The sequence below is a fragment of the Osmerus mordax genome, chromosome 2 (assembly GCF_038355195.1).
Source record: "Osmerus mordax isolate fOsmMor3 chromosome 2, fOsmMor3.pri, whole genome shotgun sequence".
Taxonomy (NCBI): domain Eukaryota; kingdom Metazoa; phylum Chordata; class Actinopteri; order Osmeriformes; family Osmeridae; genus Osmerus; species Osmerus mordax.
The window spans coordinates 3217605-3232532 of NC_090051.1; the positions used below are offsets into that span (position 1 = coordinate 3217605).

The window sequence follows — 14928 nt, forward strand, 5'->3', positions numbered from 1 at the left end:
AACAGAAGTCTCCATAGAAGGGGAGGTATCATCACTCCCATTCTGGCGTGGGACTCAGCCTTATCTGATTCATCCCCCTGCGCATTGCCAGCCAACACTGAGGCCTTATCTGCCTCCCTGGGCCTCTCCTGAGAGTTTACAATTTCTCGCTTCGTTGGAGCCTGAGCCGAGCTTGTTACCGGGACAAAGGGGGAGAGGTGGCCTGGATGAGAGCACAAAGCCCCCCTCACCTCAGAACGGACACATTTCCCTCAGATAACAGACGAGTCGTTGGACGGCACCGGAGTATCCCTCCGCCTCCGTACGGCAGCCCTCACGCGGGGCGACACGAGGAGAGGAGGAGACACAAACAGAAAAGTGAAAGTTACGAGAGGCCAGGTTGGCTGGAACAAGTGTGGGGACCGAGTTGAGAGTAGCGTTGTTGTGTTCACCGTGGCGCCAGCTGAACGGTCCCAGGGCGTCTGTCCTGATCTCATCTGCTGCTTGTTATTTCATTAGGGTCGCGAGGACCAGTGACAACACTGGAGGTTGGTCACCAGACAACTGCTCATGCCCTGGGCCCGCAGATATAGGAGAAAACCACCGTATCGTTTACCACCACCACCACCACCACCACAACACAGAGAATTACCAGTGGAGCCATGGATGACCTTGTGGTGAGGTAGTCTGGCCTGGCCTCCACCTGCAGGTCAGGTTTGAACACAGTACACAGAAGACTACAATACAACGATATGTACCTGACAGCGCTGGTAGATGGATAATCAGAGAACTTGAGAATGTCTCATCCACGTTTAACTTGGCAAGAAAATCTCGGATTGATGCTTTCTCCCAAACAAGCGTAAATACCAGTCACAGTAATTTCATCAAACATTTAGAAAAAGCTTGCATTGACAGTTCCGCCATTGTTTTGTGGTGCACTGTGAAATTCTATTTTCAGTTTTACTTGGTGCAGTAATTATCTGTATTGTTGGTGATGATAAAGAAAATAAAGTGCATGAATATGTGCCGGTCAATTGGATTCTGTCAGTTCAAGCAGAATTGGGTACACATGTGAAGAGCTTGCCAGCTTGTAATAACGGTCGTGTTTGCGTGGAACAATTTCCCCTCTAAACAGCTCATCAACAGCAGAGAGAGTCTGTCACCCGGGGTAACGAGTGACATGTCTTCCGCATCTCCGTCTGTTATTAACATGTCTTCTAAGACAAGCTCAATTATCTGACACTGCCCGTAATTTCCATTCCTTTTTCTGGCACAATGTAAGGTTCCTCTCTTTTCTTTTCCAAGCTGGTCTTTTCGGATCTAGCAAACACTGATATACGACATGAGTGGGAGGAAGAAGCATTCGAGGAGGAGAAAACATCTGCAAGTTGAAAGTGAACTCGCGGAAATCTAGCTAGCTGTGTCGGCCTACAGTCCTAATCGCATTTCTGAGAGTCTAGTCGATTTTCATTCTAGATTCTAGCACTCGTTTAGTATTCTAGTATTCTAGTATTCTAGTACTTATGACCCAATGGGCTCCTTCGTCAGGCATACCTCTTGTGGTTGAGTCATTTGCACTGTCGAGAAACATTCATCCTTGTTAAGGAGGCAAAACAGCACAGTCTCGGCATGTAAGGTACATCTCACACTGTTTTTAGAGCACGTTCCTCTTGTTGAGAAAAGACTTCCCACCACCCTTCCCCCCCAAAAAAACATGCTTGTTAGCTTTTTCTTTCTCCTGTAAATGAAAGCATTAGCAGCGCCAAGCACACCTCTACGTATTTCAGTTCTGCATGGCTTTAAGTGGGAGGGTCTGGGTTGCCGTGGGAACCTCATAGGAAGTGGTAATGATGACAGCTCTAACTCAGAGCAGGTGCAGTAAACCATGGCAAGTTGGTCAATTGCCCAGAACCCATTACTTCTCCCCTGAGAGTCACTATCTAATGTGCTAAGGTACCTTCTGTATAAGGGTGACCTAACTGTCAACAGAGAATTCTCTTTCATTTAGAAATGGGACTGAGCTAACCCACAAGGTTACAAAGATGGCAAAGAGAGGGATGGGATTCCTGGCATAAAAAACCATGACGTTCTTCAACAGTCTACGAACAGAATGTATTAGCGGCGGCAGTCCGGACACAAAGTCCTGCAACCTCTCGCAGGGTGGGGCAAACGGAAGCGGAGTACCGTTCATGTCTTTTGGTGATTGGGCCTGTACGGCTCTAGTCTGCGGCCTATGAGCTCGTAGAAGATCTCCACAGTTCAGTTCCAGGAGATGCGATATTCAGACCGGAACGCTGTCTCCTTCTCCTGGGGGTGTGCGTGGGGCGCGCGCGCGTGCAAGCACTGGAGATGAGAACGAGATGACCTTGGGTGTCAGAGACGTGGATGTGCTTGTGTAGCCTGGAGGCAGACACCGTCTGACCATTCCCGCGCCATGCGATCCATCCGCCACTCGTAACAATAGTGTAAATGGGTTGAAAATTGTGCTCACCTCAAGGCAGACTCCAGTCCTCTCGACGACTGAAAGCCTGGGATGAGCAAGGAGCCCGGCGGCGTCTCCGAGTCCTTGTTTTGCTCCCTGAGACGTGTGTAATCAGAAAGAAAGTCCAGCACAGATTACAGTCTTCAATCAGTCAGGGAGGAAAATGATATGTACATCATTGTCGCCGCTGCACATCGCCGGCTCTGTCACACTGCATGCATATTACCTGTGTCAAAGCTGCCAGGGACCCGCAGACAGACACTGAGAGCCATCACCTAGCCGCCACTCAGAGGGTGGGGGAGCATCCTCAAACGCTGCCGGCCTCTGTCTCCATGGGGACTCCACTCTGACCTCTGAGATGTTGTTGACACCATTTAATGTACATTTTCAGACAGAGAAACGGTTCCTTTCACCACTGAAATCCTTTTCATCAGGCTGAATCCCATCGAAGGCCAGCTCTTGTCACTCCGAGGGAGCGCAGACTCGAGGGCTGCCGCCGGACTCTACGGTCACAAGGAAGTTGAAGCGGTTTTTTTCTGCTCTTACTTGACCTTCAACGACTGGGCGCAGAGGGTCCTCAACACCACGCTCCCAAGCACAGACACCCAACATGCTGCAAACAACCCAAACGTCTTTTCGACCTGTAAAGGCAAACAGAATCATTGAGACCTATGATAGGTTTTAAGAATATTTTCTGTTGTTAATAAGGTGCTCTGCTGAAAATACTAACAAAAATTGTAATATAATAGATGTGAAATTCCATTTAACAGCTCTAAAATAAACAACGAATGACTAAGAATAACACAATTGAAATGCCTTCCTTCTGTAAAACAACAGCGATGCAAACCAGCAATTTCCCTGGGACAAGAAAGCACCTAATTAGACCCTGTGAATAACACACCTCGCTCTGCTGAGAGAAGGTAGATGAAACATTTGCAACTTGGCCTGACCCCCCCTCCACACCCACCCAACACACACACACACACACACACACACACACACACTTCCCCCGAGATCCCCCACCCACACACACACATCCCCAGACCTCCACCGACCCTCCAGCCCCCCCCCCCCCCCCCCCTCCACAGTCTGCATCTTTCAATTTAACATCCACCCAGACACCTCCGATAACTGCTGATGACAAATAATGGCGTTGAAAACACAGGAAAAACAAAACCCAAGAGAGGATGGCAACCGCTGGTCGCTGCTATCAGGTTTGCATAATAGCCCTTCTCTCCCACCCCGGGAGTCTGTTCACCTTGAGGAGACCCTGCCTAAACGCAATGTCAACACGAGCACTCTCCGTCTCCCCAACGCTCCCCTCTCCTCTCACCCCGCTGGGGCCCCGGAGGGAGGTCACCAAATTGTCTGTGGAATAAAAAAATAAATAAAAAAATAAACACTGACCTTCTGTTAAATTGGCCACATTCAGTAGACAGGGAATATCAGGTTATTGAGTCGGTCCATGCTGTGTTTCCTTACCTGGGGAAAAATGATCTGCTCCATTGTCCGCCTCTTTGCAGTTGATCAAGGACAAGAGTGTGTTGGGAATGCAGAGAGACAGGGCTACTTTGGACTGTTTTAACTACTGTTGGGGTGAGAGAGAGCGAGGGGAGAACCACAAAGATGCTTGGATGACACAAGACGTCAAACAGAAAGCAGACTACTATGTTTCTTAAAAAGCAGCCACCGTCATCTTACATGCAACAACAAGAAAAGAGTTATATCCATTAAATACTGGGTGTGTGGGCACTGTACTTTGACAGTAGAGAACACACACGGAAAAAACTGAATGCTACCGCAGAGCTTTCGGGTTACCCAGCACTGCACTTTCGAGTTGTTGATTCCTCAAAAACGCTGAATGGTAGTCATTTTGGCAAATTGCAGGCATATCTCTCAACAACTGTGGCAAATAGTTAAAATTGGATATGGAAGGAGATGAAACACCTGTCTATCTGGAGTGAGCTGTATCTTTGGGACAGAATAATGCAGAAAGTAATTTCTGCCAACTGTTCTCATTACCTCCCCGTGGCTAAAATGTATAATCCCTATGGTAGTTTGAGTTTTCATCATCCATACAGTGGAGAGCGTTATTACATTATTATAGTATGTGTCTAGCGCCACTCTTCAGTATAGTTATTGTATTTATGTATTTTGCACATGAATTCAAATGAAAGTTGAGCATCATGCACAATTACATTGCAATTCAAGCAGAGAAGGCCTGTTGGAGGATTTTTCATGGAGCGGGCATTTTGCACAAGCTGCAAACAACTTAAAAGACGAACACTTGGAATTATACCCATCCCGAATGACAGACAGATTAGCATACCTTGAAACGTCTTTCCTTTTGCCTCTAGAGTCTCCATCTCCATTTCCACCATTCAAAGATTCAAACACTCTGTCACATTTGACTGTCTGGGCCCATGCCATTTTTTCAATGAGATGATCAAATCGGCTGTTGTAACATACTGCAAAACTCAAAAGTCAACAAAACATCATGAGGACTCCGATAAGGATCTAAATGTAAAATATTCATTTTTTTCAGTGGTAACAATAGATGAATCATGGCAAAAACTTTGCTGGTGAGAATCGCCAAGAGTCGCAAAAGAAACAATACCGTTGTGTCACCTACCAGGTAAAAACATGTTAATGGCTTGAGCTAACTATTCCTTTTGAAGGACAGGGCCTCAGTGGAGCCCAGACAATGCCAAATCCATCAGCACATTAATCTCTCTCCTTATCTCCTCTCTTCCTCTCCTTATCTCCTCTTCCTCTCCTTATCTCATCTCCTCTCTTACTGTCCTTATCTCATCTCCTCTCTTCCTCTCCTTATCTCCTCTTCCTCTCCTTATCTCATCTCCTCTCTTCCTCTCCTTATCTCCTCTTCCTCTCCTCTCTTCCTCTCCTCTGCCATCTCTCCTTCCTTTCATCTCCTCTTTTCCTCAGCTCTCCTCTCCTCCTCTCTGATACATTCCCTGTCTTCCCACTGCTCTGAGATGTGTTTATCTGAGAAACCCAGCAGAACCAACCTTCTCCTCGGTGTCGTTGAAGCGACGCCACTTATCAGGCAAGCAGAGGCCACCTATGGCCAAGTGAGTGCTGAACAGAAAATGAAGGACCCAAACATGTAATAGAGCGATGATAAGTCACAGTACAGCCGTGTGTCTGGCCACTGTCACCAGTTGTTTTGATTTCAGGTTATCAACTCGCTTTGTCAGTTCCATCAATTCAAAACAGCAGCAGCACTTGAATAAATGTTTTGTTACATTTTGTATGTAAACTCACTTCTCAAAATGACCAAATCTACACCAGATTTACCCCAAACCTAGTTTATATGCTAACAGACCCTGGGACCACTGTCCATGGAGTGTACCATTAGTGGTAAAAAACCTCCCTCCTGGACAACACTGTGGTCCACATTTGATGCCCTGACAGACTAAACAGAACAGGGGGAGCAGTAACAATCTTACACAACCGCATGTTGCCTTTGCTATCAGAAACCTCACAGAAGGTGTTAAATCTGCACAAGAATATCACATTACCACTTCTCTGAACAAATATACTGGCATCATTATCATGTTGACATACCTTTATCATCCCCTAAATATACCTGTAAACATATCTTACTGAAACATGACTCCTCTCCGCCCCAGTGTCAACACCCAGTTGAGCTCAGTAGAGCTAACCTTAGCTGTTGCAGTCTTTTAATGTTGTCAATTAATAACGTACATATCACAAGAGTTAAACATCTAAAGCAGCTGTGTATCAGGGTTCAGGAGTGTGTGATTCTGTGAGCAGATTGTCCCTCAGCTCTGAGTATCACAGGATTCGTTCCTGCAGGGGGAGAAAAGATTATTACAATATTCGGATTACCGAGCAGGGGGAAATTAATTGGACTAATTAACATACAAGTAAATGATGATACCGTTAACACATTTCATTAACTCAAACTGTCATTCTGTGTTCGTGCTGCACTTGGTATTGCATTACAATGAATTGAATTCATTAAAGTATGCAAATGAATAGTGACACAAAATGGACGTGTCCTTTTAACATTTCTCGACCACATTTTCTAACTCTTGATTTCTGCAAATCGACGGAGATTCAAACCATGTGCTTCTCCCTCAGTAGTTTGTGAAATAAAGGCTTTTGCACAGCGTTTTAATTATGTTCCTTGCACTCTCATCAGTGTGACAGAGATATAAGGCATTTCCACCTCTTTCAGAGACAGCACTAGGTAAGAAACGCCGGTATGAGATGCATTCAGCACAGGGGAGATGGTTCACATCACATCCTCCAAGGACATATCAGGCTGAGACAGGCACTGTCAGCGATGGGCTAGTTGATCAGGCTGAGATAGGCACTGTAAGCGATGGGCTAGTTGATCAGGCTGAGATAGGCACTGTAAGCGATGGGCTAGTTGATCAGGCTGAGATAGGCACTGTAAGCGATGGGCTAGTTGATCAGGCTGAGATAGGCACTGTCAGCGATGGGCTAGTTGATCAGGCTGAGACAGGCACTGTCAGCGATGGGCTAGTTGCAACACAGTTAAGTTCACTGAGCTTCTTCACCATTAGTCTCAATCGAAGATTGGAGGGAGTCAGTTGGCTGAGCGGTGAGGGAGTCGGGCTAGTAATCCGAAGGTTGCCAGTTCGATTCCCGGTCATGCCAACTGACGGTGTGTCCTTGGGCAAGGCACTTCACCCTACTTGCCTCGGGGGAATGTCCCTGTACTTACTGTAAGTCGCTCTGGATAAGAGCATCTGCTAAATGACTAAATGTAAATGTAAGATGACAGTCTTTCCTGGTGAAACTGGCTCGTGCCTTCGTGCCGTTAGGACGCATATAGAATGGCGCTATTACGTCCTGACTTTCAAAGGAAGCAGAAATTAGTATTCTAGCGGAAAAGCGTGACATGACTGCGTGGTGTTAACTTGTCTTTCACCGGAGGTGTGGACCTCCTCCAGGCCCAGAGCCTTCATCTAAGAAACACCGCAGGGAGGGGTCAAAGGGTCAAGCTGACTCCTCCAGCTCCTTTGGCTGCAGTGACATCTGCTGGCCTGCTGTCCAGGGAGGAGAGGGGGTGCTTGGCAGAGGGCGTTCATTACAACCTTGAGCTGAACTATCATAAGCTACCTGTCAGCCCTCTGACCACTACTGCCAGCAAACCGAAACTGATATCAAGACATGGAACTGATGCCTTTTCTCGAGAAGGTCATGAAACTGTTGTCTCATCTGACCTGACAATAAAGTACTGACAAAAAACATGCTGGATAATCCTGAATGTTTCATCCAGTTTGGCTGATCCAAAGAAACATTCCTGCATAGACGGAATGATCTACTCCTCAGCTAAAGAACCTCTTCTGGTATTGCAAAAAACAAAACAAGACAACTTAATACTTTCTTAATGTTTAGTCATTTTAGTATGAAATATCAAGCTGCCCTCCAAAAAGTGGACATTGTACAACCATTTAGCACTTTTTGAGAAAAAAAAGTTATAAAGGTCAATTAAATCATAATCAAATGAATGTGAAATAATAAGTGAACAGATGAGATTGAGTTTAATCTTTTGAGATTGTGAGAATTCCTATATGTTCACCTCTATACATAAAGTATAGAGGTATAAAAAAACAAAAAAACAAGCACAATTAAATGTCAAAATAGTGTTTATGACATTATATCATATGATACATGTGGTATCATTTGCTTCAATAGCGGTTTGGCCTCACAGACGCACAAAATTAATGAGTTACAAAATATATATCTTCACAAGATTCAACCATCCCAGCCCAAGATACAATGCGCACTCTTTGCTTTCTTCAATTCTGATTCCAAAATTATGAGAAAAGAGACACATATATAACAGAAAAGGAAATAAATGAAATAAAATTGAATTCATTGAAATGTTATGACAGGGACAGAAACAGACACATTTACAGAGTAAAAGAGCATAGCGACACAGTTTCTTGGACAGTGTACAAAACATATTATACAAAAGGACAAAAGGATCATTATCAAAAGGTAGTTGATGAGGACAGTTTAAGAGCTACTGTCTTTCTAGAAGTCAGCAACACCGTGTCTAACCTGTCTACTAGGACTGATTGAGCCGGGAAGGAGGCCTGGTACAACAGGATGAATCTCTTGCCCAAGTCATTTCATTATAGGAGGGGTTGTCACTGAGCGATCCTTACACACATACCTTCATAGAGCATAGGTAAAATGGTGACAACATAATTCACCTCAGCTTTTGGTCCATCAATAAAACACAACATGCTTGAAGCTACTAGGGGGAGATTGCGCTGACGTGCGCCACACAGTACTGCATGACAAATCACCCTGAGATTTAAGTCAAATTTGGCAATTCAACCCCTAAACATGGCTTTGTTTGATCTTCTGGATACAATGACACAGCCTGTAGTTGTGAATCCTTTAGAAATTGTGTTTCTACAAAAGAAACACGTTTAAACATTATATCACACATTGAAAAAGCCATTCAAAGAGTTTGGAGTTTGAGATACCACAAAATCGGTTTCACTATGCAAAGCCTACTATAAATAGCTGTTCAATCAAAATACTTGATTTGCAAGAAATGCATATCACAACAGATAGGAACCATAGATGTTCAAGAGGAATTATATTACAAAACTATTACTTACATGATTGTTTTTATACCTTTTTTTAGGTATAAGGGAGCAAATAAAAAGGGGGGGGGTGGGTGCTTGGCAATAGTTTAGGCAAGCACATATACAATAGGAATAGGAGGAAGACACTAAATAACCATAAATGCATAACACAATAGGTGTATAACAACATTCAAACATTTACATGAAGACACATCTGGACTTGAAGCAAAAACAAACCGACAAAGACCTGACCATGACTAGCCATCATTAGAACACACATCGATAAGGGCATTAGACTGGCAATAGACAATTGCTTCGTTGATGTACCATTCTTTTAACAAGCATTTCAACGTATACATTCAAACATCCCACCTTCAGACGACATATGATACAAAATAAGGCATTTCTGTTTGAGTATTTTGGAACCACTTCTGCTAGTTTACCCTCCTCCAACGGTAAAAAGACTGCTATTGAACACGAACTACCTATCCTTGTTAAAATATAATATATATTTATATATATTCATTCATGTGTGAATAATACAAAAACAAAAAAACAAGTGGGAGTTTATGAGGCTTGTAGAAGTTCATGAGAGAACAGCCAGCTAGTCCATGACTTCGCTGGCTGCTACGGTGACAAGCTGGAGTGGGATCTCTGCGCTGGACAGGATGTCCTGGGCGTTGTTGGAGCCCTGCTGGATGTTGGTGAGGATGAGCGTGGTGCCTCCCGCCGTGATGATGCTGTCGGAGGAGCCCGCAGACTCCACCGACGCCACCACCGCGCTGCCAGTGTTCACACCCTTCTTGTTCTGGTGAGTCTTAATGTGCTTCGCCAAGTGGTCGCTCCGCATGAAGCGCTTGGAACATTCCGGACAGACAAACTTCTTCTCTCCTGTACGGGAGATGGGACACGGTCACCAACGAGGAAATACACAACGCTACAACCTCGTCACCAATGTACACGATATAGAGACATCTACACAGTACATCTATATAAAACTACAGACAATAAAATGGAGTGGCCCTATATAGTGTAGATTTGTGACATCATCTGCACGATCATAGAACAAGAATCATTTCACATGGGTGATAAATACATTTCAATAATCGTGTCTGGAGGGTGATAATGAGAGATAATCCGTCCTAACCATTTTTTGTTTGGGCACCGTTAGGCTAGGCTCATGCATTTCAACAGGAAATAAAAACAACAACCCGAAACTTATAACACCACAGCATGTATTTGGTGCGAGCTTTCCAAATGTGCTAAATACTGAGGGAGGGAAGGAGGGGTGCAGGGAGGGGGGGGTGGGGGCGCAGGAATCGCACCTGTGTGGGTTCTCCTGTGTCTCTGCAGCTCGTCGGAGCGCGTGAACCTCTTCCCGCAGAACATCCAGCTGCAGACGAACGGCCTCTCCCCAGAGTGCCAGCGCAGGTGGGCGCGCAGGTGGGACGTCTTGCCGTACACCTTCCCGCAGCCCTGGATGTGGCAGATGTGCTGCTTCTTCTTCCCCATGTTGGATCCCCTGAGAAACACCCACACAGCGGGCACAAACCACAACAGAAACACCATCAGATCTCTGAGAAACACCCACACAGCGGGCACAAACCACAACAGAAACACCATCAGATCTCTGAGAGAAACACCCACACAGCGGGCACAAACCACAACAGAAACACCATCAGACCTCTGAGAAACACCCACACAGCGGGCACAAACCACGACAGAAACACCATCAGACCTCTGAGAAACACCCACACAGCGGGCACAAACCACGACAGAAACACCATCAGACCTCTGAGAAACACCCACACAGCGGGCACAAACCACAACAGAAACACCATCAGACCTCTGAGAAACACCAACACAGCGGGAAGAAACCACAACAGAAACACCATCAGTCAGGGTCAGCTCACTCACCTCCCGCCCGACTCTTTGCAGTTGGGGCAGGTGCAGGCCACCCGGCGCAGCCGCTTCCCCTCCTGGCCCAGCTGCTCGTCCTCGTCCACCAGCCGGACGCGCAGGTGGGACAGGTCGCTGGTGTTCAGGGTGGAGTCGCTGCCCAGCTGCCAGTCCTCCGCGTCCGGCTCCTCCTTTATCTGGATGTCTGTGGGGGAGAGCGAGAGGAATCCGTTCACACGGCAACATCCGTATCGGCCAAACCGAGAGAGGACAACACAGGTCAGCGAAAGACACGCTGATCGGTTTGTTTCCCCCCTTATTGCTCGTCGTTGATCTCCTGGCGCCAAGCGTAGCGACACATTCAAAACTCCCCGTTCAGACTCGACAATGACCGCGCGGATACATTACATTTACATTTAGTCATTTAGCAGACGCTCTTATCCAGAGCGACTTACAGTAAGTACAGGGACATTCCCCCAAGGCAAGTAGGGTGAAGTGCCTTGCCCAAGGACACAACGTCATTTGGCACGGCCGGGAGTCGAACTGGCAACCTTCTGATTACTAGCCCAACTCCCTCACCGCTCAGCCACCTGACAGAGGCGCGTTCGATCAAATATGCGACGCGCTCTCGTGGAATGAAACACCACGTACCTCCAGGGCTGTCCATGTCGCCCTCCTGTAACTGGGCCATGGAGTTGACCGTCACCGTCTGCAGGTTAGGGATCTGCCCTGTGCTGATGCTGACCTGGCCTGCGCCCAGCGCTCCCCCCTGGCCCAGGGACAGGGTCTGGACGGGCGCTAGCGTGATCTGCTGGGGCGGGGTGGTGGGCAGCTGGAGGTTCTGCAGGTTCTGCACGCCCTGCACCTGGAAGGTCTGCCACTGGATCTGCCCCGTGGGTGTGACCGTCTGGGCCTGGATGATGAAGGTGCCGGGGTTGATCAGCTGGACATTCTGCAGGGTCTGTTCCCCGGCCACCACTGACTGCACCACCTGGCCGTCGCTGGTCTGGACAGGCACCTGCTGGAGCTGGATGACGGGCTGGCCCGAGGACACCTGGAGGCTGTGGACCTGGTTTTGCGGCAGGAAGCCGTCCTGGAGGGCCGAGCCGGGGTCCCCCTGCTCGTCTTGGGTCAGCACGCCCGCGTCACTGATGATGTCGGGCAACTGGGTGGAGGACGTTGGCACGTACATGTCGGGGTTCGAGTCGCTCCCCGAGAGCGGCTCGCCCGTCTTGTCCATCCCCTCTGACCCGTCTAGAGGCTGTCCGGCCATGATGAGCTGCCCATCGGAGGTGACGCCAGTCGCTATAGTCTGAGCCCCGGATAGGCCTAGAGAGTCCAAGTCCACACTGTTGATGGGTACAAAGGTAATGTTCCCCGGCAACCCCACAGGCACATTTGTGACAACCTGACCCTGGTTGTTGAAGGCGGAGCCGCTAATAGACACTCCCTGGATCTGCTGGACGTGACCCGTTTGTGATATAAGGTTGTGGTTGTTCGACAGGATGTCCTCCGCCGAGGTCACGCCCAAGCTCTGGCTCCCGTCAGACAAGATCTGGATCTGGCCCGTGGCGTCCGTGCTCAGGGTGGCTCCCTCCACGGTCGCCGTGGAGAAGCTCAGCTGTCCGTCCGAGGTGTGGAGCTGAGGGATCACTTGGTACTGGATGTTAGGCACTGCGTTGGCGGAGGAGGTGTCGGAACCCGACGTCACGAAGATGGGCTGGCTCTGGAGGTTCTGGAGAGGAAGGACGTACTGTCCGTTGGACGTCACGATGCCCTGGCTGGAGACTTGCATCATACCAGACTCGTCCTTCACTCCTGACGTGGTGGTTAAAACTTCCCATCTGTCTCTTCCTGTTAACTGTATGGATGTGAGGTCTGTTGTCTGGGGGGGAAAACAAAGTGTTTCATGGACATTGCACGTTGACAATTCACCAAGGTAGCGTACGTTATCTGATGAAATGAAGACGTGCCGTTCTGTCTGATATAATTAATAATTAGTCAAATACACAAAGGAGTAGATTTTCTAAATCAAGACATGCCCTATATTTTATAAAGGCCAGTTGAAACATGCATTACAGATCAGTTACAAGGGTTTCAGCAGTAAGCGCATATTTTATGAGAATGTTTCATTCTTTAAGAACACAACTGTAAGAGCTGGTGCTGCTAGTTCACACGATACGCGAGAGAAAGCTACTTAATTGGAAAGAATTTGAAACGGGTTTGATGAACCCCGGTGACTCGCCATATAATGGGTTTGATAAGGTGCAATCCAAATGAAAGCCCCTACTGTTTGGGATACCTTTGGGAATCTCATTCTCCAACAGGCCAACATACAGTACCGCCACCACTTGCATTGATTTGATTAGTGTAATGGATGATTACGGGTAGTCTATTCGTTTTCAGAGGTGGTGACTTACCACAACAGCGGCAGCACCTTTATCCCCCTCTTTATCCCCGATCTCGCTGCAGGTAGCTGCCAGCATATCGAGCGGTGACGGCTGAATGTCCTACCCACAATGGGCGGGTTTAAAAGGAAGAAAGTGGGTGGCCGTTAGTCCGGAGCCACACAGGAAGTTCGACTTTACACTACAAATATTATAACGTGTGAACTCCACTAAGCACCACGCACTTACCAACACCACAGAGAAGCAAAGGAGGTTTATTTCGTAAAAGTACCTGATCTCCTCTGCCATCGTCCTGCTGCAGAAAGTCGCATTGACTGCTGTCCACCTCCAAGGCAGCCATTTCCTCTTGTTTCACTGGCTGTTCTGGGGCTGCAGCGAGGGCACAGCAAGAGGGAAACAGCAATAACAAACCCGATAACTTTAGCTAACGAGTTGAGTAACCAAAGGGAAATCTACAACAACAGCTTCATGATTCGCCAAACGAAACACACTGCAAGCCTCCGTCTCAGTCGCTGTATGTGAAGTTGATGATGAACAAAATCAGAGGGCTTGCGTTTGCTGGCTAGCTTGCTTAGCTAGTGGTGCTGCAAGCGAGCTGACTCAAACTGTGCACAAACGGAACGATGATGTTAGGACGGATGTACATACCAGTCATTGCGTGCTTTTTTTAATTCGGAGAAACTCTGTATTATCACATTCCAGACATGATTATATTAGTCGATGTTGGGCTGCAATCGGTAATTCCAGTATATTTTTTTCTATTTTGATTGACGGTATGGGGAACACAAAGGGTGGGGCCAGAAAGATTGACTGAGAATTTTGCGTCATGTACAGGAAATCCCTCCGTCCTTCTCACACGCAATTGGCTACCTTGATTATGCTCAGCGTTCTCATTTGTCCACATGTATGACAGTCATTTTCTGAGTAATACATTTCCTGTTTATCATTGTTCCACTTGATGGCTTTGTATCCATTCTGCAACTGGGCTTTGACCAGTTTGTAAATGGATTATTGAAGTTGCATTGTGTCCGTATGAATTGTATTTGATAAATTGATAGTTTCAAAATGTGCATCCACAACACACTTGTCTGTTGTAAGCCACTAAGATGCAAATGCTGTTTGGAAACAAAGGAGAAAATGACAGAACTTTTAATGTAACCTAATATAATAGTTTGCACTCATTTTTATGCATTTTTTAAAAGCAAAACATAGACCATTATTTTCCGTCAATTTAGTTGAGTTATTGATTATTCTTTCCAAAGGATGGATTGCTTTGCTTAGTCCTGCATTCATGCTGCTCTTTTGTCACGATGTAGATATGTCGAATGGGAAAAATCAATACACAAATCTTCCCTTTTGTGGTTTGATAATATTGCATGCATGTAGCTTACAGGAATGTGCTTTGAAACTATCACAGTGTTAATGAATTAGTATGATTTACTATTTACCCCAATACTGTTCTTACTCTGGAAGCGAAATCATTAAACGTGACTTTTTTTCTTTCTTCCTGCAGCAAATGGCAAATGTTTTCCATGAA

The 14928-nt window shown here is 46.6% G+C and overlaps 1 protein-coding gene across 3 annotated transcripts; it reads right to left on the bottom strand.

Annotated features, from left to right (window-relative positions):
* Positions 1–7864: 7864 nt before the first annotated feature.
* On the bottom strand, positions 7865–14173 carry sp3a (sp3a transcription factor). 3 transcript variants are annotated; one of them, XM_067261035.1, is made up of 7 exons: positions 14040–14173; positions 13663–13760; positions 13404–13484; positions 11635–12868; positions 11002–11188; positions 10410–10606; positions 7865–9975 (listed from the first exon to the last, which is right to left on the bottom strand). In XM_067261035.1, the coding sequence occupies exons 1-7, from the start codon at positions 14044–14046 to the stop codon at positions 9689–9691; spliced, it is 2091 nt and encodes a 696-aa protein (XP_067117136.1). In that variant the 5' UTR covers positions 14047–14173; the 3' UTR covers positions 7865–9688. The 3 variants fall into 3 exon arrangements, with proteins under 3 accessions (XP_067117136.1, XP_067117133.1, XP_067117146.1); XM_067261032.1 differs by having other exon boundaries at positions 13404–13493; XM_067261045.1 differs by lacking the exon at positions 13404–13484.
* Positions 14174–14928: the final 755 nt, after the last annotated feature.

Bases quoted from the DNA above. Each gene is read 5' to 3' on its own strand.
- sp3a (XM_067261032.1), bottom strand. The intron at 11,189-11,634 runs GTACGTGGTGTT...TCTCCCCCACAG, and splicing joins CGACATGGACAGCCCTGGAG to ACATCCAGATAAAGGAGGAG. The intron at 10,607-11,001 runs GTGAGTGAGCTG...GGTGTTTCTCAG, and splicing joins TGCAAAGAGTCGGGCGGGAG to GGGATCCAACATGGGGAAGA.